At 44.1% G+C, this 23,869-nt stretch overlaps 1 protein-coding gene across 1 annotated transcript in view; it reads right to left on the reverse strand.

The window, feature by feature from the left end:
- Positions 1-23,869, reverse strand: part of NBN (nibrin) — a 153,168-nt gene that overhangs the window by 66,491 nt on the left and 62,808 nt on the right. Inside the window, exons 9-10 of the mRNA XM_077492995.1 lie at positions 17,765-17,903; positions 15,584-15,856 (exon numbers count right to left, since the gene is read on the reverse strand). Of these exons, the coding sequence (XP_077349121.1) occupies positions 15,584-15,856; positions 17,765-17,903 (412 nt within the window). The remainder of the gene's footprint in view (positions 1-15,583; positions 15,857-17,764; positions 17,904-23,869) is intronic.

A 23,869-nucleotide genomic window follows, 5' to 3' on the forward strand; every position in this document is an offset into this window, starting at 1 on the left:
GGGACATCGGAAAACCCGCTTAAAAAAAAAAAAAAAAAAATTATGAAAAACCAAGCAAATAAAAATAGAACTGTAGAACAAGAATGGGAAAACAATCATAAGTGGGAGAGCCGTAAGCTTGCGATAGCTATCGAAAGCCACGTGGAGAAGAGTCATGTAGGAAGTCTGTGGTAGTGCGAATCGCACCCGTCTGAGAAGGAATGTACCCTTACAAAAAGGGGGGAGAAAAAGGAGAATGCGTAAAATACGCGCTGTAACCATGGATTCTAAAACCAAGAGTCATTAGCATAAAGAGGTAATCATTGTCGACTCATTTAGAGACAGTCTTTCAAGTTGGGCGTCCATCCTTGGGACGTTTAGCCTTCTGCTTTTGCCAGAGGGGCTTGTCGGGACTTGCAGGGGGAGGCCTCTTCGCAGAACTGGAGGACTTGGGATCCGCAGGGTCAGCAGGAGAGTGAGAGATGAGGCCCAATTGAAGAAGCAGGCGTTCACCATCGGTGAAGTTGGAGAAGCCATATTGTTTATTGGAATAAGTGAAGTGCAGTCTGAACGGGAAAGCCCAGCGATAAGCTATGGAGTTTTGTGTTAAAATTTGCAGGAGTGGTTTCACGGATCTCCGCAGTTGGATCGTGTATGGGGATAGATCCGAGAAGATTTGGACTGGATGGCCCTGGAAGGATAGATTTTCAGTTTCTCTGGCCTTGCGCATGACTTCTTCCTTAGTTTTAAAGAAGTGGGGTTTGACCACAATGTCTCTGGGTAGGCCATCTTGGCGAGGGGGTTGAAGTGCTCTGTGAGCGCGATCCAACTCTAGACGATGGTCAGGCAGATCAGGTAATAGTGACGAAATAAAGGCGCGTACCACCGCGTCTGTTTCTTTAAAAGATTCAGGTAGGCCTCGGAGCCTAAAATTATATCGGCGATTCCTGTTTTCAAGGTCATCTAATTTAGAGTAAGCGGTGTCCAGCTGCTCCTGTAGTTCAGAGATCCTGTCAGTATTTTGTATGGTTCTGGCAACAGTCTGGTCAGTTTTAAGTTCTATTGCTTCAATCCTGGCCCCAAGTTGCTGTAGGTCAGCTTGAATGATTGAGGTAATATGGGATGCGTTCTGAGCTAGGCCTCTGGATAGCATTTGGGAGAATGTCTCTAGCAGGGCAGGGATATCAGTGGGATTAGTCTGGATAGATGGGGCAGCCCCACGCGCCGCCGGTGAGGAGAGATAGTCCTCCATAGAAGTGAGTGGGGATCTCCCATTAAATCTCCCCAGCAATGATTCCGTGGATGCTGGGGATGAAAGTGATGTCAGCTGGTAACTCACAGACTGAAGATTCGGATCCGTGGAGTTAGGGCCGGATGTGAGTTGATCCTCGATGGATGGCATCGGATGAAGACGAAGGCCTTGTGCGACGGGAGCGGCGTCCGCCATCATGGCGGCGGATGCGGCCTGGAACTCCGGAGTCAGCTGCCGGGATAAGCTGCGTCTCGCCGTGATTAACGGTCGTTAAGTGGGTGGCGCTGATCCGCGGGGACGAGCGGGTGAGTTTGCGGTAATGATCTCTTCTCCGTGTGGCTCAAAGGCTGCGGATCACGGTCGGGGCGAACGGAGCCCTCAGGACATGCGACCGTCCATGGAGCTGCCGCGCATGCGCCTCCTGAGAACTTTTTTTAAATAAATAAAAGTTAAATATTATTTGCACTCCTGATTACCAGAAAGGCATAAATATTTAGGGAAAAATAATACTGTTATTACAAACAAAACATTATGGACTTCCAACTTTTGTGTCCTTATTTTATGTCAGTGTGATTATTAAACATTTATTCCATTTGTTTGTTTTGACTACACTAATAGGAAGTAGGTTTCATCACTGGAGACTGCACACAAAATAGTAACGTCTTCCTCTATATTTGACTAACAAATGTGCAGAGCGTTTGATCAACCCACCTTCACAATGGGTATATTATAACACAAGTTCTCAGGAAGTGGTATGTATAACCTGGGCCTACTTCCAACAGGGTATATTTCTTCTTAAAAAGTAAATTGATCATGAAGAATTAATAGTCGTTAATAAACAATATCTAAATATGGACCTGACAAAGTATTTTGGTTAAAGTGTCTCCCCATGCAGGGCCACTAATAAGGCAGTACAACCAGTCCTGTTGTACTGGACCCAGGCCCCATCAACTAAACAGGGGTGCCCAGGGCTGCTTTATTGTTCATTTCAGTCTAAATAATTAAATGAATGATGTAATACAGATAAGGCACCAAGTGAGTTTAATTACCATTACATTTCCTTGGGCCCCATCAGGTTAATAGAGGGGCCCAGGAGGTGGGATGAAAAGAGGAACTTTTTTTTGTCGTTTTCAGGGCAAAGGCGGAAGGATGGTGCTGCTGTTCTGCTATACGGGGCCCCATGATTCCTAACAGCAGCCCTGTCTCCATGTAAAACATTTTTCTAAGTTCTGAATAGAGTGAGGAAGGGTACTTCTGTTATTAGGTTAACCATACATTATACAATTTTCCTTTAGATTTGCCAAAACCATATATTATGAGGTTAAATCTAAACACAATTTGTCTGCAATCAGGCAGGTCCTTGCACTACATAGTTAACCACTTCAGCCCCGGACCAATTGTCAGCCTAAGGACCAGAGGTCTTTTTACAATTTCGCACTGCACTGCTTAAACTGGTAATTGTGCGGTCATGCAATGTTGTACCCAAACGAAATTTGCGTCCTTTTCTTCCCACAAATAGAGCTTTCTTTTGATGGTATTTGATTGCCTCTGCGATTTTTATTTTTTGCAATATAAATGGAAAAAGACCGAAAATTTCGAGAAAAAAATATATTTTCTAATTTTTGTTATTAATAAACTCAATTTTAGTCATACATTTAGGGCAAATTTTATTCAGCCACATGTCTTTAGTAAAAAAAATGTCAATAAGCATATATTTATTGGTTTGCGCAAAAGTTATAGCGTCTACAAACGAGTACATTTTCTGGAATTTACACAGCTTTTAATTTATGACTGCCTATCTCATTTCTTGAGGTGCTAAAATGGCAGGGCAGTACAACCCCCCCCCCCCCCCCAAGGAAATTGCTGAGGGGCATGTTGAGCCCATTGAATATTTTTTTTTTGTCCCAAGTGATTGAAAAATGACACAAAAAAAAAGTTTACAAAAAGTTGTCACTAAATGATATATTGCTCACACATGCCATAGTTATATGTGGAATTGCACCCCAAAATATATTCTGCTGCTTCTCCTGAGTACGGGGATACCACATATGTGGGACTTTTTTGGAGTCTAGCCGCGTACGGCACCCCGAAAACCAATCACTGCCTTCAGGATTTCTAAGGGTGCAAATTTTTGATTTCACTCCTCACTACCTATCACAGTTTCGAAGGCCACTAAAGGCCAAAATAGCACAACCCCCCCCCCCCCCCAAATGACCCCATTTTGGAAAGTAGACACCCCAAGCTATTTACCGAGAGGCATGTTGAGTCCATGAATTATTTTATATTTTGCCACAAGTTGCAGGAATATTACAATTTTTTAATTTTTTTGCACAAAGTTGTCACTAAATGATATATTGCTCACACATGCTATGGGCATAAGTGAAATTACACCCCAAAATAAATTCTGCTGCTTCTCCCGAGTACGGGAATACCACATGTGGGAGACTTTTTGGGAGCCTAGCCACGTACGGGCCCCCGAAAACCAAGCACTGCCTTCCGAATTTAAATATAAAACGCTACCAAAAAAAACTGTTAGCGATCGCAGGGATCAGGCCTGACTCTGCGAACTCTGCAGTTATGTGTTTAGTGTTTTGTAAGTGACAGTGATCGATTGATACTGCACTTGGGCGGGCTGGGCGGAGGGGCAAAACGCAGGTGCCAGCAGGTATCTGGGCTGATCCTGCTAACAATGCGTTTTTTTGGAACCCTAAACTGCTGGGGACGCTAGTATAGATCTGATCAGTCAGATATTGATCTGTTCAGATTCTATACCACTACGGTAGGTTTATGCTTTGCGCGTGGGTGTTAGCGGTACTGGCACTAACCTAGCGCTGCCTGGGGCGACGCAGACCCTGACCCTAAAACCTAATTGATATCACCCGCCGGGTGATCAGGGGGTTAAACCTTTATTGGGTAATAAATGGTGGGTGCCCTGATGCTATAAAAAGCAAACTAACCAGAGTCACCCGTAACACTTGTACGGTGATCACTGGTGAAAGGGTTAACTAGGGGCAATCAGGGGGTTAAAATCTTTATTAGGTAGTATATGGGGGTCCCTGGCGCTATATAAAAACCTGACGGGGAACCTAAATAACTAACTGGCTAACCAGTGTCACCAGTGACACTTATACGGTGATCGCTGGTGAAAGGGTTAACTAGGGGCAATCAGGGGGTTAAAACCGTTATTGGGTAGTATATGGGGGTACCTAGCGCTATAAAAACCTGGCGGTGAACCTAAAAAAATAACTAGCTACCTAGCGACACTAGTGACACTAATGCAGCGATCAGAAAAATGATTGCTTAGTGACACTGGCAAAAGAGGGTGAAAGGGTTAACTAGGGGCAATCAGGGGGTTAAAACCGTTATTGGGTAGTATATCGGGGTACCTAGCACTATAAAAACCTGGCGGTGAACCTAAAAAAAAAATAACTAGCTACCTAACGGCACCAGTGACACTAATGCAGCGAGCAGAAAAACGATCGCTTAGTGATACTGGTAAAAGGGGGTGAAAGGGTTAACTAGGGGCAATCAGGGGTTAAAACCGTTATTGGGTGGTATATTGGGGTACCTAGCGCTATAAAATTTGTGGGAGGTTAAAAACCCCTTATATCGAAATAAACCAGCTAGGAAGGCATTGCTGTAGAAACTGCTGCAATTTGTGAAGACGCAGGTCCCCGGCGCAGATATCGATTTTTTGGATAAGAAAATTGGTAGCTTGAGAAGCACGTATAGGAAGGAGCTTAATAAAGTCCAGGCTTCCATGAAATCAGGAGCAGCAAAGGATGTGTATGTACCCAGTCTGTGGCACTACAACAGGATGCGGTTTCTGGAAGACCAGATTGAAGCCAGGGAATCACTTTCTACACTTCCATCCACCCTTCCCTCAAACCCCAGCTGAGGTTTCCAAGGACCAACCTGGGCCTTCCATCCTGGAAGAAGTTGAGGAGCCCAGCTGGAGCCAGGTAGAGTATTTTTTTTACATATTTATTGTCCGAAAATGATTGTTGTTAACTAGATGTTATTATTGATAAATCTTTCATTTCTTAACAAAAGGTGTTTTACATATCAATAGACAGTAGGGGCCAAAAAAGATTGTGACAAGAATGAAAAATGCTGGGCTCAGAACGATAGTCTTTTCTATTTATTAACATTCAATTTGCAACAGTCATGAGCTGAAAAGAAGGAACCTCAGCCAGGACGAGGCTCTGGAATGTGGCAGACAGGGGGTAAGTGTCAGCCAAGAAGTGGCCAGGCCCAGTATCCTCACTTCCACCTTACAACAAAAAGGGCCAGGAAGGAGAGTAGCATGGAGGAGGAAGCACTGAGCCTCATTAAGGACGCTAATGTGGCCCTGAAAACACCCCCCAACGCCAAAGAGGCCTATGGCTGCTATGTAGCTGCAAAATTGCAGCAAATGGAGGAGGGTCGACGCCTCGTGTGTGAGAATATTATTTTTCAGGCCCTTCAGAAGGGGTTGAGGGGCCAAATGAGTGATAACATGCACTTATGTGCACTCGCCCAGCCTCCTCCTGCCACAAGTCCACCTCCAGAGCCACAACCTCCAAGGAAGGCTGCAGGGAAGTGTGGTGGGAAGGCTGCAGGGAAGACAAGAAAGTGATGGCCTGGGTTCAGTCTGGTCTGACAGAAGATGCAGGCTGTGGTAGTACCACAGCCTGGGGACATATATGTCATCTGCTGCTGTTCCTAATCTCTGGGAGTCCTGGACCAGATTGTGCTCCCTATTCTATGGACTTCTCAGGCTACCAATTTTTAGTTACAAGGAGTGTGCCCTGGGGTACAAGGTCTTTGTTAAATCAAGCACTTTCTCCAGCGTTGCCTTCCTCTTTATTTTGTTATGAGTCACAATAAATGGAGATTTTTTTTATGTGAAAAAACTTGCTTGTGTGTTTTTCTTCAAATAGGACAGTTTATTTGTGAGTAGGTAGGTACATTTTAAAAATACAATGTCTAATTAACAAGGGACACAAACCAACATCCTTGAGGTTAAAAAATACAGGATAATAATGGAGATCACTAGAAAATAATAATAATAAAAAAAAATATGACAATAAAAACAAATTATAAATATTATTATGGAGCTCTGGCTTGAAAAACAAAAGATTATTCAGGAGATCACGAGAAATAACAAAGAAATATGTTTTCTTCTAGCATTATAAAGAAGAAGATAATGCGCTGCATTAAACTATTAAAAAAATTGCAGCGCGACGAATGTGCCATCTCCATTACGAATGGTAGTTTTACCAGACTGGGTGCTTCCATCTCATACTTGATTCCGAGCATGCGTGAGTTTTTGCACGTCTGAACTGCATACAGATGAACGCATTTTCAGATAGGAACTCTTTCCGACCGAAAAATAGAGAACCTGCTCTCAATCTTTTGCTGGCGGGAATTGCACCAGCAAAAGTCCGATGGAGCATGAACACGGTCGCATTTTCCGTCCAAAAGCTCTCATCGGACTTTTGCTTGCGGAATTTCCGATCGTGTGTACGGGGGCATTACTGCTCTCCGGGGGCTCCATCAGAGTTCTTGAACAAGCATTGCTGAAAAGCCTTGAGGTGATTCAGTTCGCATTGCATCGCTATACAAATCATTCATTCAAAAGTCAGTTTTTTGCATATACTCATATGCTAAACTTGTGTTTAGGACAGCACAAACATATACTCAAGTACAGCAGCACATAGCCATTCAGGTCTATAGGAGGCTGTACACTGCACCAGGGCTCCCCTGGCAGGGGAATGACGCAGGCAATTGCATTGAATGGTGTCAGCCATCTGTGTACAATAACCATGGAGAGATTTACCCTCTCTTGCCGTCCTGTTGACAACCTTTTATCAGACAGGAAGTGAAGAAAACTCTACAGCAGCAACACAGACCAAAAAAAAAAGTGCTTCTTATTAGTATATTAGGGGAAGGTTATAACCATTATCAGATTTGTATTTGTCGGGAAATCAGAATAAATCTCATTAAAAGAGCCCCTGGTTAGAAGAAAAAACCCGACAGGAGGTTCTATTTCCTCCCCACTCAATCCAAAACCAGAAAATGTTTTTTGGCTTGACATACATTTTAAACCACAAAAGACTGCTTAGATTATTGTTTTTAGAAAATTACAGAAGTCTGGTATTAAATGTATGCAGATCCAGGGTTATTAGATACAGGGAACCCTATACAATCCAATGGAGATCTCAATATATTGTTTGCGCTGAAATAAACAGCTAAACTATAGTTCTTTCAGTTCATAAGTATAGGGATGGTAGTAAACTGAAGTGAACAGTCTCTTAATATGCCAAAATCTTCATTAAACCATTGCTGTGCTCCACATCTATAGTAAGTGCCACCACCGATATAAAAGCCGCTTACCAGATGATAAAATTTAGATAGCAATCATATAGACCCCGCTGTGATCTTTACACATAGGGAATAGACACACACCACAACCTCCTCCAGGTGAATATGAACCCTTTGGACTCATCAATCCGTGTGTTTCGTAATGGCAAAGACCATGTACATTGAAAAGAGGACCATAGCGTGATACTGTATTAGTACTTAATATGCAAATGGATCTATATAAATCTAAATTTTATCATCTGGCAAGCGGCTTTTATATCGGTGGTGGCACTTACTATAGATGTGGAGCACAGCGGTGGTTGAATGAAGATTTTGGCATATTAAGAGACTGTTCACGTCGGTTTACTACCATCCCTATATTATGAACTGAAAGAACTATAGTTTAGCTGTTGTTTATTTCAGCGCAAACAATATATTGAGATCTCCATTGGATTGTATAGGATTCCCCCTTCCATTCCATGTTGGACACTTATTATTATTGTATTTTTATTCTGTATTTAATGTAATTTATCTAATTAATCTATTTTTTATTTTTATTCGTGGTGCAGTTTGTTTGTTATTTTTTTTGTTATTATTTATATTGTGTTTATCCCACATTACTGCAGCCTATTGAGCTATTTTTTTATTTAATATTTTTTTGGTCAGCATGGTTTTTCTTTGTACCTCACTAGATATAGGGACATCAGGGGTACACAGTAAATACATCCTTTTGTAAAAGACTACATACCGTAATACAGAAACACTATTCTAGAAAATTGAGAGGAAAAGCGAAGATATTATCCATACCATACCATACAAAACCAGATTTTACACTTAAAAGAGAAACGCAGCTAATTACAGTTGAAAAATACATGCATGTTTTACCAGACATAAAACCTTTAACATACACCTGTTATGACAGAATTAAGCAAGCCGCTATTGCTGATCTACTTCAGAAAATGTTCAGAGCCTCTGACTGATGTGCCCTGACTTCAACTGGCTCTGAGTCACTGACACAAGGATTAAGGATTTGTGGCATTTATTTACAGCATACTTGTTTCAGGTCAGTAATTCAGAAAATACTGCGATATAAAAAGACAGCCAGGCAATTAGTATTTAAAGGAGGCCAGCAATGGCAGCACCCACACTCCCCACTGGGTACATTTTAGGCCAGAAAGAGTTGTCCAATGTATGCACATAATATTTGTGCTAATATTTCATGCACATAGTGTAAATGTACATTACTGGCTTCCAGGGCGGACATGTAAATATCAACAATGCGTAATAAGAGGCAGCTGCGCTACGAATTACATACTACGGATGTTATGTCAGCTTTGAATGAGTCATACATGTTCCGGCAGTGCATATGCAGAACGACCTTGACTAGTGAGTGACTGTAGACTGTCATTTGGCCGCAGTGCCTGTGCAGAATGACGAGACTTGTTCAGGGTTGACATCTCCACATTGATGGTGTATAAACAGAGGCACAGACACATTGACTATACATTAGGGGTGCAACAGATCAAAAAACTCACGGATCGGATAATTTTTCGGATCAGCAAATAATAATTGAATTTGAAAAAAAAACCTGTGAAAATTCCACCACCATATAGTTCCCACTGTAATATCCACAACCTCCCCCACTGTAATGGACATCTCCCCCACTGTAATATTGACTGAGTATGGCTGTGTACGACTGAGCATCGCCGGGTATGGCAAAGTATTGGCAGGTTGTATTGCAGAGTATTGGCAATTTGTATTGCAGAGTATTGGCAATTTGTATTGCAGAGTATTGGCAATTTGTATTGCAGAGTATAGGCAATTTGTATTGCAGAGTATAGGCAATTTGTATTGCAGAGTATTTATTGGTAACTGTATTGCAGAGTATTGGTAACTGTATTGCAGAGTATTGGTAACTGTATTGCAGAGTATTGGCAGGTTGTATTGCAGAGTATTGGCAGGGTATGGGGGGATGGCTGTGACTGCAATTGTCACAAAGCAGCCCTGTGGGCACTCCAGATGCAGCTCACAGCGCTGCTTCCATCCGATCTCTCCCCTCCACTGTACAGATCAGTACAGAGAGGAGAGAGAAACCGGTTTCATGACGACGCTGGTTTGTTTCGGAGCGATCACATTGTAAACGGCCTGGGTGTACAAAGATGGCCGCCGCTCTGGAGCTAGACTGAAGCCACTGCCTTTCCTAAGGCCGAGGCCACGAATCGCGGCGTGTGCCAATCCGAACAGGGTGACCCGTTCGGATCACGGATCGGTGACGATCCGTTGCACCCCTACTAAACATGGTTAGTAGTTACATGTTAGCGATGGATAGTGGTGGTAGCTAACAAGGTTAGATTGCCCTGAGTTTAAAGCCCAACTCCAGGATATGTTTTATATATGAGTGCAACCTTTGGATTTTAAAAATAAAAATATGTTTTTTACATACTTCCCTATGATTGTGATATCCTGAGGCAAAGGTGCTTCACATGGCTTGTACCAAGAGGCCTTTGAAGGATGATTCAGCTTAAACACGTTTGACCATTAATAATTTAATGGTCCATATTGTCTGGTTAGAGGCTTCTTTCAATGGTGACATATGGTGTTGGAAATTCCTCGGTAACATGAGCTTGAATACACAGAGTCAACAGATGAACTGTTGCAGTTTATATGCACAGTGAGGGGAAAAAAAAAGTATTTGATCTCCTGCTGTATTTGTACATTTGCCCACTGACAAAGAAATTATCAGTCTATAATTTTAATGGTACAGCTTGTCAGTTGTAGCAAAGTACCTCCGGCCCAAGCTGGAACACATAATCAGAGTATAGTTAGTCATAGCAAATATACAAACAAGAAAAGGGAGGGTCGTTGCTGTCCTGAACTCCTGGAAAACAAGTTACCGGTAAGTCTAACTTGCATTTTCCCTAAACGTCTTTCAGGACAGCACCTGAAAGGATAATTGAGACTTGCCAACTAGGGAGGGACAACAGCCTGCAGGACCTTTCTGCCAAATGCCTGATCACTGGCTGACATATGAGCCAGTCTGCAATGACGGACAAACGTTAGATAACTTAACCACGTATCCGCCTTACAAATTTGATCTGGGGTGGCACCAGCCTTTTCTGCCCATGTAGCTCAAGTAGTGTGATCGAGACAAACCCAACTGGGAATAAGCTCCTGAAATAGCTGATTTTAGCCATCTAGCAACTGATCCCTTTGATGCTTCTATAGCCAGAATAAGGAACAAATATAGAGTCCGAAGACCTTTCCCTAGTTACTTCCAATAATGTAATACAATTCTTCTTACATCTAAGTTAAGGAATAAATTCTCCTTTTTTCCCAGAAGGATTTGACCAAAAAGTTGTCAGGATGATTTCCTGCGACCTATGATGAACTGATGCTACTTTTGGCAAAAACCCTGAATTTGTTTTTAAGTACAATCCTGTCTGGGTAAACTAACAAAAAAGGTTGCTTTACTGATAGAGCATGTAGTTCATGGATTCTTCTTGCGGACGTAACTGCAGCTAAGAATACAGTTTTAAGAGTTAAATTCCTTAACGTGATTGTCTGTAACGGTTCAAAAGGATCTTTTGTGAAGGCTTGCAAAACTACTGACAGGTCCCATTTAGGAAAAGGTTTAGTAGCAGCTGGTCTGGACATACTAAGTGCCTTAAAGAATATTGTAACCAGAGGAACTTTAGAAATTGGTCTTTCTAGGTATACTCCCAGGGCAGCCACTTGCACTTTAAGAGTGCTTATCACAGGACCGGGTGGTATACTGGGCCTTGAAGTAGTAAGTCCTGTCTGAGAAGAAGCCGCCAGAATGGTTTGACTGTTATTTGTACAATGGAGGAAAACCAGGCTCTTTTCGGACAGAACGGAGTGATCAGATTTATTGACACTTTTTCCTTTTGTATTTTCCTCATACCAGTGGAATTAGATGGGGGGGGCGGGGGAAGCATAGCTCAGCTGAAAGTTCCAGGCATGTGCTAAGGTATCTATCCCTAGTGCGGTACAGTGAAAAGAACTGAGGGAGCTGAGCATTTTCTTTTGGCGCAAACAAGTCCACTTGTGGACGCACCCACATCCTGGCAATCAATGAAAATATTTCCGGATTCAAGCTCCATTCTGCTTACTGAATTTTTCGTCTGCTACTTCATTTAGCGTACCTTTGAGATGCACTGCTGACAGGGAGAGTAAATGCTTCTCTGCCCACTTCAGGATTTCTGATGACAGCAATAGAAGAGTCTTGCTCCTTGTGCCCCCGTTTGTTCAGGTATGCCACGGTAGTGGCATTGTCTGATAGAATCTGCACATGGGACCCCTGGAGGTTTGGAGAGAAGGCAGCCAATGCTAGGAGGACTGCTTTTAACTCCCTCCAGTTTGAGGACCTTCCTGCTTTGGATCGGGACCAAATTCCCTGTGCTATATTTTGATCCCCAACTGCTAGCATCTGCCGTGACTCGGAAAAGACCATAGTAAGCCTTTTGACAAAACTGACTGACTTCTCCACCAACAAAGGGTCCTCTTGACCCTGGTGGGGAGTTTTACTTTTGTGTCTAAGGTTTCTGGGCTGTGATCCCAAACTTTTAAGAGAAAACTCTGGAGGGGCCTGAAATGGAGCCTCGCCAATTGAATGGCCCGCATTGTTGAACTTAAGATTCCCAGGGCTGACAATCTCCTGGTTAGTTTGTAGCCTGGCTACTACACTCATGATTGTTTTTCTTTTCTTCTGGAAGAAAAAAAAAACCTTTGTCCTACAGAATCTATTTGACAACCTAGAAACTGAACTTTCTGAGCTGGATTAAAGCTTGATTTCTGAAGGTTCACAATCCAGCCCAAAGCTTCCAAACGATTGTGGGCCTTGGCCAGGTCTACCTGCAATTTTTCTCTGGAAGGGGCAAAGGAGGTTGTCCAGATAAGGGATCACCGCAATTCCTTGCAGACGAAGAGGAGCAAGAGCTTCCGCCATTATTTTTGTAAATATTCGTGGGGCGGATGAAAGACCAAAAGGGAGGGCTTTGAATTGTAGATGCAGCACCTTCTTCCCCATATTTATTGACAGCCTGGAGGTACTTTTGAGACCGAGAGGCTATAGGCACATGCAGGTACACATCTCTTAAGTCGAGTGATGCCATGAAGCATCCCTTGACTAAGATTATTGACCGAAAAAATGGGGTCCATATGGAATCATCTCCTGTATTGGACTGACCTGTTTAAAAGTTTTAAGTTAAGAATGAGACGAAAGCTTCCTGATGGTTTCTTTATCAGGAAAATATGATAATAGAAACTCTGATAACATTCCTCTGGAGATACCTGAATCACAACTCCCTGTTGCATCAGATCCCCTAACAGGTTCTTCATGACTAGGGCCATTGTTGTGTCCCTTGGCAGGTTTGTTACAAAGTATCATTCTGGAGGAAAGTCCAAAAGCTCTATTTTGTATCCCTGGCCAGCATGTCTAGAATAAATGGGTTTTCTGTCATGCTTGCCAGTGAGGAAGTAATTTCCGAAGCCTTCCTCCCACTGGCAATGACGAGGCATTGCGATTTATTGGTTGGCACAGGAGGATGGAAAAAGACATTCCCTCTGCCCATATGTGCCGACCAATTCTTTCTCTTCTCTTGGGGCCTATTGCCTTGTTCCTGAGTTTTTTGAGGTTGAAAAACCCGCTCAACTGGCTGCATTTTATTTTTTAACAGGAAAAGATTTTCATCAGCTGTCCTATCTAAAACTGAATCTAGATCAGGACCGAATAAAAGATCTCTCATAAATGGGATTCCACACAATTTACTTTTAGACGCTGTGTCTCCTGGCCAGGTCTTCAGCCATAGGGCTCTCCTGGCTGAATTAGTTTAAGGTCGCCGATCTAGCTGACATCCTCATTGATTCTTCAGATTCTGCAGGTGCATCAGAAATGTAAGCCACAGCTGCTGTTAGGGTTGAAAAAGAATGCAGAATCTCCTGCTTGGGTGAATCTGCTATAATGTGGGCTTTTAGCTGATTTCGGCAGAACTCCATGTTTCTAGAAATGCAGGTAGTAGCCATTGCCGGTTTGAGGTTGCCCATGATGGATTGCCAAGTATTTTTAAGCTGTTGATCCATCCTTTTGTCCATGGCATCTTTTAACATTCCCATGTCTTCCAATGCTAAGTCGGCTGATCTGGAAACTTGGGAAAATGCCGCGTCCAATTTAGGAACTTTGTTCCAAAGCGCCTCTAGGTATTAATTGAACGTGAAGAGCCTTAATGCGCTCGTGGGAAAAAAGTTTATTTCTCTGGATGCACCCATTCATTTTTGATGGCTTCAGAGATTACTGGGAAAGTGCAACTTTTTGTTTCACTAAGCCCTGCATACATTTGGTCAGGCAGCGATAATTCTCTCTTTTCTTCACCTAAATCCAATGTTGCATAGAGTGCTTTCCACACGCTGTCTAATTGTTCTAAGGACAGTTTGTAATCTTGAAGGTGCATCTTCTGGCCCTTCCTCCTCCTCTTCCCTGGAATGAGAGGGGGAATGCTCCTCTAGGGTAGGAGGACCAGCTTCAGATTCCACTGCTGGGATTAAATTGTGAGCCCTGAGAAGATCCTGAGGTAGTTGGATGACTCAAGAGTGGTGGTGTAAGAAAAGAGCAAAACGATTGGATAGTAGCATCTAGCTCCTTAACTGATGCAATTAAATTGCTGCATGCTGAAGAAGCTTCTTCCTTAACTAGGGAATCAATGCAAATTTGACACAAAGGGGGTTATTTGTGAAAGGCAAATCCACTTTCCACTACAAGTGCACTTGGAAGTGCAGTCACTTTAAATCTGAGGGGTAGATCTGAAATGAGGGGAAGCTCGGCTGATTTTATAATCCAATCATGTGCAAGCTAAAATGCCGTTAATTATTTTACTTGCATGTCCCCCTCTGATCTACAGTGACTGCACTCCCAAGTGCCCTTGTAGTGCAAATTGGATTTGCCTTTAGTAAAAAAATTAATAAAAAAAAAGTCTTCTTCCAACCCTCTGGTAACTTCATTTTACATGAGGGACGTCTCTTTTTGTTCGTTGGATCAGAGCTCTTAGCCTGTCAAAAAAAGAAAAAAAAAAGAACACCTGAGCATCCCAGTGAGTCAAACCTGCCTCCTAATGGGCTCATCACAGGTGCACAGGTAGTACAATAGCCAACTCCCGGTGCCCAGACAGGCCCCAGCCATCAGGGGAAAAAAAAAACGGAAAGAGAGAGGCACCACAGTATACAGGGTAGACCCCCCCCAATACCTGGGCTTTGCTGGTGCCTGTCCCATTTGCTGCTACCACAGCAGTTGGTGGCTTAAAATGCCGGTTCCAGGGTCCATCAGCGCCTCTGCGCCAGACCGGAACCAGAATATAGGCACCAGGACCGCTCATCTCCTCTCTCTCTGCGCAATTCCTGGTGAAAATGACACTGCACCTGTTACCCTCCTTGCCGGATACCCAATTTCTGGCTGGCCGAGTCTCTACTCTGCCACCAAAAAGATAGTGGCAGCCTGTAACGCTGACATGCTGGGGAACCCCGCGAACAGCTGCCGCGACCTATGAACGGCCCTAGAAACAGTCAAACTCTCTCTGAGCTGAAGAGGAAGAAGGAGCCCACTTAACAGCTACCCTCCCTTGGTGCTGCGTGGAAGAGGTGGACTCTCTGGAGGCAAAAAGGTATGGTGGGGTAGGCAGTCTGGCCTCTCAGGACAGCACCTAAGAGACCCTGACTCCCACTTTCCTTGCCGGAAAAAAAACACAAACCGACAAGCTGTGGGGAGAAGTCTCCTTTTAAAATTTGGTGGAGTTGGTGTTTCCCGTTTCCTAGTGGATGGAGCCACTCTCTCAGGTGCTGTCCTGAAAGATGTTTAGGGAAATACTGATTTTAACTTGTAAACAACAAATCTCAGAGATAGGCCTAGTCTTGAAGTGGTTAAACAACCATCCTGACTACTGTATTCTACATCATGCAAGCATGGCAATCTATGTGAAACCTTTTTTGCACTGCACATACCTTTTCTTGGCAGTAGGCTGAAAATAATCCAGCATCTTGGATGACACCATTTTCTGCGAGGTTTTCGCCTTTTGTGAAGCGGGTTTTTCAGATATAATTGGCTGGCTCTTTTTCTCTGTTGGTTTTAATTGCTTCTGAAACAATGCAGATCTGCTATCCCCACTAGAACTTGATTCTAGATCATGGTCCACACTCATAGCAGATTTAGTGCTGTTGTGGCTACGACTGCTCTTGGGTGTCTCTTTAACTGCTTGAGCTCCGCTTATATCCACCCTAAATGAATTACAAATAATATTAAATAGGAAAAAAAATGGCTTTCATATTAAATTTCACAGGTCACACTTTGCTTATCTAAAATTCTCTTTCATACAAAAATGTTTTGTTTTCTTTTTTTAGGATAGTGCAGGGAAATGTTAGAAACACAGTTGGTTTTTACTACTGCGAGTCTCTAATGTGGACAGAGACAGACAAGGGATCCTGTTGCTGGTGACATCTCACCAGCAACATGTTTGTTAAGAGACCACTTACCTTATCCTGTCAAATTGGTCCCTCACTGATGAGACTAGCAAGCATTCTACTGCTGCCTCTATGCTAGCATGTCGGGCAGCAAGAACAGAACACCGTGGTGACGTTATTTGGAGATTCAGCCACTAGCGATATGTTGCCAGCAGCATATTTTCCACCCGGCAACAGCCTAAATTATCTTAGGAGGATACCTGATCAACAGACAGACCAACTGCTCAAGCATTTATTCATGCCAATGTCCTTTACCACAAGGCCAATATGTGCACTGTCCAGCTGATTTAGTGGCAGCCTGGGAAAATCTCACAGGGAGAACACTTTAGAACATGCTTGAAAACTTCTCCTTCCCATCCCTTCCATGGTAACTGAGCTCACCTTGTTCCTCTGCGAGCCAGTGAATGCTGCAGAGGAATTTAGGGTGAGAACTCCTATTCACCAATTTGATGTAGGCTGATTGAACCCAGAAGGCCTCAGCTCTGAGCATTGCCAGGTTCAGAGCTCTCAGATCTCAACTACAGAAGCTATGTAAGCAGCAGACTGGAGACACAAAGGGGTTGATTTACTATAACCGGAGTGCAAAAACTGGGGCAGCTCTGCATAGAAACCAATCAGCTTCCAGTTTTTTAAAAAGGTACCAATTTTTGTAGGAAAAAAAAATGGCGAATAAAAATAAAAATAAAAAAATGTATATAGTGTATAAAACTGCGACACGAGTCATATTGTAATTGAATGTTATCAACAATTACCTTGCCTTTTCAACCTGCAGCTGTGTAATTTTCTGTAAAATGCAATATTGCTACCTGGAGGTGTTCTGTACACATTCTGCGTACAGAACACCTCCCAGAAAGGTAATTTCCTGCTTTTGTGATTGGCTTACTGATTTTCCCAGAATTCTGCACCTAGATACAAAACAGATTTTCAGCAACCCCTGCAACAAAAATGTCATTTTTGGTGACGTTTTTTTTTTTTTTTGTTAACAAAAATGGAGTTACTCTTTAATTGAACATGCTAAAAGTTAAAAGCTTATTGGCTACCATACATAGCTGCACCAGATTTTTCACTCTCCAGTTTTAGTAAATGAACCTCAACACTGCCTGATCTACACTGGCTAGCGGAAGAGGAATAGAAATAAATGATATATACATAAAAAACACACGGAAAACGCACAAAAGACCCATTCATCACATACACGCATTTAGACTGCATGTACATATGTAAGTGCCTATGGTTCCACATGCAACAGAGCTTGAAGAATCATTTTAGGTTCTTGCATACACTTCTGAGGTGAATTTCTCTGTCATATTACATCAAGTGTTTTCTTTTTTTGGACCACCTGGTTGAAAGTACACATACTTAATGTAAAAACTGAAAAGAATGTTAAAGAGCTGGTTTTCAGGGAAGAGTACCTAAACAGGTAACATGTACATCATGATAGAAAATAAAATCAAAGTATGTAGCACAGTACAGAATTTATTCTTGGATGATTTGTGACAGAAACAGAAAAAGGGCAGTACTAGGAGTTTCAAATGTAAAATATTTTCTAAACAAATCTTGCAATAGGTGAACAATTCTTCCTCTATTGCCATATAAATACTGTATGGTCTGGATATAAAGACAAACTAGCTGAACATTAGGTATCTAAAAAAAGACACAACATACCAATTATGAGTCTGGTCTTGTGGCTCTGTATCTGCAACATAAGCTGTGGTGTTGAAGGTGGATACAGGCATTATAGTTTCATTGACAGCCATGCTGGATGAAAATGAAGATCCAATGATATTACTCTTAGTGGCCTTTCCTAAATAAAATTGAAAACAAAGAAACAAAATTTAAATTAAGAGATTTTTTTTTTTTTTACAACACTTAGAAACTATTGCTTACTGGGTTATAGCATTTCACAGCCAACCAGATCTGCCGATTCAAACTTTTCCAGCTACATTAGATCTGTTCTATGGCCACTTTTAGGGATAGTGCTCATGGGCATGTGACAAGTGTTAAATGTTAACTCCGCTTTTTGCACTATGTTACAGATATACTGTAGGATGTAACATGTAACTTGTTGCCAAGCATAGCCCACCCATACCCTCAGTCCGACACACCGCAACTCCGATCTAGGTAGAGAGTCTCTGACGGAGACTCTTTACCACATGAGCAGCTGTGTCCAAACACGGCTGATCACAGTGTATAATCTAGTGTACTGTGGAAATTTCTGTGTGTTCATATTACTATGTATAGCTGTTTCATTATGTTTACTGTACATATCTATTCTTATATGGAATTGATAATATTATATGTATACTGTCTATTAATTAATCTTTATGAACCAATCAATACATTTTCTCAATTGTTCACCAAATTTTACTTCATTGCACTCACGCACTTCATGTAAAGTCCCACCCTCTTTGCTCTCCCCAATTGTAAACAGGAAGAGCCAACGATCGGCTTTTCCTCCATCGCGTCTGTCGGACTCATCTGAAGGGGGGGGTTTGTGCTGCAGGGATGCCACCACTAGTCACCACCAGGTATGCCACCTTAGAGCACCAGGGAAACCAATAAGTGCCCACAATGGATGACAATCAGCTGATTGGCAGGCATTGTTTAGCACTGATTGGCATCCATCAGTACCACTAGTATACAGTGCCACCTATCAGTGCCCATCCATGCCACTTATCAGTGCTGCATATCAGTGCCACTTCATTAGTGCCCATCAATGCAGCCCCATCAGTGAAGGAGAAAACATACTTATTTACAAAGTTTTGTAACAGAAACAAAAAAACATTTTTTTCAAACTTTTGGCCTTTTATTTGTTTAGCAGAAAATAAAAATCCCAGAGGTGATCAAATACCACCAAAAGAAAGCTCTATTTGTGGGAACAAAATTATAAAAATTTAGTTTGCCCAGTATTGAAGTGGTTTAGTTAATTTTTGTGCGCTTTACGTGTAGTATGAGGGAATGTGCTAATTTTCTGCATATGTAGCGGAGGAAGCATGGTTGATTTTACACTCCTGTTTACAGCTGTCGCAGTATTCATTGTGGCTGAGCAAATGGCAGAGATCATGGAAGATGAATTGTAGCTGAGCACATAGCAGGTATACAGGGAAGGTGCACGCACCCATAAATGCATTAAAGTTCACAATATGTGCATTTTCATGCACTTCCATAGATTTGAATGGAAGAAAACGCATTTAAATGCATGTTAAATTGGACATGCCTCATTTTTAACAATACAGTGCACAGATGTTAGTAGCCTCATTACAGTTAATGTATTTTTGTGACATGTATTTTTACGCGTTCCAAAACACACAGAAAAACAAAAAGGTGTGAACCAGACCTTATGGTCATTTACATTTTACAATAAATCATTTATCAGCTTGCAGCAAGTAAGAATTCAATACTGAAAATTACTTTAAAGCAGACTCTGTAGATAGAGAGCAATGACAACTATTTGATCATCAATGCTGATCAGATAGTGATAGAAAAATGTTCCATTGGTCAGTGGTCTGGTTAGTAGCGTGAGAAGGTTTAAGATGATAAACAATGGTTATGGCTTATGGTACAGTTCATGCCATGCCCGTCCTTAACTATAGTCTTAAACATGGGATAACTAAAAGTGCTTGGTATGGGGTGTGAACTGTATAAGGGCTCATTCACACACGAATATACAGTATTATTTACTAAACGTAATGCTAGTTCTTGCTGAAATGAAAAATGCAGGTAAAGGGCTCCCATTTAGATGCACCTATGTCTGCAAAGCATTTAGACAAGCACAATTCTTTTAGCTCTGTTGTCAATCCCAGAATGTCTCTTTTCAAACTCAGAATAGGCTTTTTTATTTTTTTGGTTCTGTTGCTTTTTTTTTCCTGCTGTTTGTTGACCCCTGCTCTTTGAAGAGGTGTGCAAAGCTGGCTTTTCGTCTGAGTATCTTGATTTTGTAGATATGATGGACTCCACCATTGATCTGATCGATCACATTATGTTGCAGAAGGTTAAGGCAGCAGGAGAAATGATCAAGGTGTTGTTACTGGGCCCATCCTTGAGTGTCACAGCAGCGGTCAACTGGTTTATTCACCAAAATATATGATGAGCTTCACAGATACCCAAAGTTTTTTTATATCTTGTAACTTCTCCAGGATGTCAGTTTACATCTTTGATGTCCTTCTTCAGATCATGACTCACTGTTTGGAAACAAAGATGAGGGTGTCTGCTGTGAAGTGATTCTTGGTCATAATCTTGTGCGTTCCAACCATAAATACCACCATGTGTTACTGCCTTAGGCCGCGTACACACGCGCGGACTGTTTGCCCAACCTTGTTCGTCAAACAGTTTCGGCAAACAGTCCGCTCAAAATTTGCATGAGCGGACTTGCCCACACACGAGCGGACTGTTTGACGAACAAGGTTGGGCAAACAGTTCGCTCAACTTTTGAAATGAACGGACTCGCCCACGTAAGGAGGAGGCAAATCCGCCCATTTCGAGCGCGTGTACAGGTAGGCGGGGCCCGCGAAGGAGACGTCGCGGGCTCCGCCGCCTGGAATGGGCTTAAAGGGGAACCCCAACGCCGAAAAAAATCGGCGTGGGGGTTCCCCCCAAGTCCACACCAGACCCTTGTCCGAGCACGCTACCCGGCCGGCCAGGAAAGGGGGGCGAGCGAGCGCGCCCCCCCTCCTGAGCCGTACCAGGCCGCGTGCCCTCAACATGGGGGGTGCCTTGGGGAAGGGGGGGCCGCGCGGCCCCCCCACCCCAAAGCACCTTGTCCCCATGTTGATGAGGACAAGGGCCTCTTCCCGACAACCCTGGCCGTTGGTTGTCGGGGTCTGCGGGCGGGGGGCTTATCGGAATCCGGGAGCCCCCTTTAAGAAGGGGGCCCCCGGATACCGGCCCCCCACCCTATGTGAATGAGTATGGGGTACAATGTACCCCTACCCATTCACCTGTGAAATAAAGTACAAAAAAAAAACACAACACATGGAAAAAGTATTTTATTGCACAGCTCCGGGGGTCTTCCGTCTTCGGGGGTCTTCTCGCCGGACTCCTCCGCTATGTGTGTGTAGCTCTTTTACTAGCGGAGGAGTCCGGCTTTCTTCCTCCCCGCCGCCGGCCTCTTCTCCCGACTTCGGGGGTCTTGTCCCCCTCTTCGGTTCTTCTGCCAGGCCACCGCGCCTGGTCCGGTGGCCCGGTCTTCTGTCGCCGCCTTCGGTTCTTCTGCCGGGCCACCGCGCCTTCTTGTAGCTCTTTTACAGGCGGTGGCCCGGTCTTCTGTCGCCGCTGTCGTCGTCGCCGCCGCCGCCGCCTTCCGTTCTTGTTCTTCTTCTTCTCCTGGAGATGTTGACTCGACGATCTCTCCGGCCGGAATGCCAGAGCCGCGCTGTGCGGTCACTTATATAGTGACAATGGGGCGGTGTCACATGGTATATGTCACATGGGTTGGTCACATGGTGACCCCGCCCCCTTACGATGTCATAGTCCCCATGTGACATCAACCCATGTGACCAACCCATGTGACATATACCATGTGACACCGCCCCATTGTCACTATATAAGTGGCAGCGGAGCGTGTCCCTGGCATTCCGGCCGGAGAGCTCGTCGAGTCAACATCTCCAGGAGAAGAAGAAGAAGAACAAGAAGAAGAACAAGAACGGAAGGCGGCGGCGGCGACGACGACAGCGGCGACAGAAGACCGGGCCACCGCCTGTAAAAGAGCTACAAGAAGGCGCGGTGGCCCGGCAGAAGAACCGAAGGCGGCGACAGAAGAACGGAAGACGGCGACAGAAGACCGGGCCACCGGACCAGGCGCGGTGGCCCGGCAGAAGAACCAAAGAGGGGGACAAGGCCCCCGAAGTCGGGAGAAGAGGCCGGCGGCGGGGAGGAAGAAAGCCGGACTCCTCCGCTAGCAAAAGAGCTACACACAGATAGCGGAGGAGTCCGGCGAGAAGACCCCCGAAGACGGAAGACCCCCGGAGCTGTGCAATAAAATATTTTTTCCCTGTGTTGTGTTTTTTTTTGTACTTTATTTCACAGGTGAATGGGTAGGGGTACATTGTACCCCATACTCATTCACATAGGGTGGGGGGCCGGTATCCGGGGGCCCCCTTCTTAAAGGGGGCTCCCGGATTCCGATAAGCCCCCCGCCCGCAGACCCTGACAACCAACGGCCAGGGTTGTCGGGAAGAGGCCCTTGTCCTCATCAACATGGGGACAAGGTGCTTTGGGGTGGGGGGGCCGCGCGGCCCCCCTTCCCCAAGGCACCCCCCATGTTGAAGGCACGCGGCCTGGTACGGCTCAGGAGGGGGGGCGCGCTCGCTCGCCCCCCTTTCCTGGCCGGCCGGGTAGCGTGCTCGGACAAGGGTCTGGTGTGGACTTTGGGGGAACCCCCACGCCGATTTTTTTCGGCGTTGGGGTTCCCCTTTAAGCCCATTCCAGGCGGCGGAGCCCGCAACGTCTCCTTCGCGGGCCCCGCCTACCTGTACACGCGCTCGAAATGGGCGGACTTTCCGAGCGGGAACAGTCCGCTCATTTCGAAAGTACAGCGGACAAGCCCACACACGGGCGGACTGTTCGCTCAAACACAGTTTCAGCGGACAGTTTTTCGGAATTTCCGAAAGACTTTGTCCGTCCAACTGTCCGCTGAAACTGTCCGCTGAAAGCCCACACACGAGCGGACTGTCCGCCCAAACACTGTTCAGCGGACAAGGTTGGGCGAACAGTCCGCCCGTGTGTACGCGGCCTTACATTGTTCAGTGTGGTATACGATTTAGTATAGTATGTTACCAGGGTTGGGTAAACTTCTGCACTCCAGATGTTGTGGCGTTACAAGTCCTATCATGCACCCTGAAGGAGACATGCATGTGACTCCCACAGTCTTGCAATGACACTTAGCACTTTTAGTTCCACAGCACTTGTAGTGCCATATGTACCAAGAAACTTTCAGTTGGATTGTTTTTTTTCACATTTCAGATTTTTGCAACTAGACAGCCTTTTGCGTCTCTCAACCACTACTTTCTACTAGGTGCGACCACATGGTCGATGGTGGCCGGGGATACTTGCATGGGGATGTGAAAGTAGCTGTGTCGGGACATGATACCCAAGTTAACAGAGAAGCTGTGGGAAGAGTTGGTAGAAGAATATCTGGAGAAGGCACAGTTTCTCAACTTCTTAGAAGGCCTAGATGGTAATCTCACCACTAACCTCCCCTGGATGAAGAAAGGGCGCTGGCTCTGTATGCAATGATCATGTAGTGAAGAAATTCCAGATAACCGCACTCCTATGCAATCACCTTCATTAGTATAAAAAAAACAGCCCATATAGCACAAGAAGTTCAAGCAACATCCAGCTTAGAAGGACTGGTTAGAAAGCATTTGGGATTAGGACAGCACCAAACTCGAGGCAAAATATTTCAGTTATAAAATATATTTCTTCATCATTCTCTTGAGTATGGTGGATGCCAATCTTTGCTTCACTGCCATAGATGTGGGGGCACAAGGAAGATAGGGGAATTACTGCATCTTTAAAGGAGTCTGCAGTGAGGCGTAGGATGTATAAGGGATGCCTAATAACACAACCTAGGAGATTTCTGCCAGGTACAACACAACCAAATCTAACCATATGTCCTTGTGGCAGATAAGGGTTTTGACTTGCCTAAGAATCTGTTGTGCCACTACAGTGGCCGTGGACTTACATAGAAAACATTACGTTTTAGTAAAGCCATCGTATGGTAGAGTTCACATTTGGAGTTACTATGAAGTGGCAGATTCTCCTGTCCACTAT

This window comes from Lithobates pipiens, unplaced genomic scaffold, assembly GCF_037356315.1.
Source record: "Lithobates pipiens isolate NorthernLeopardFrog02 unplaced genomic scaffold, aLitPip1_a1.2 Scaffold_19, whole genome shotgun sequence".
Lineage (NCBI taxonomy): Eukaryota > Metazoa > Chordata > Amphibia > Anura > Ranidae > Lithobates > Lithobates pipiens.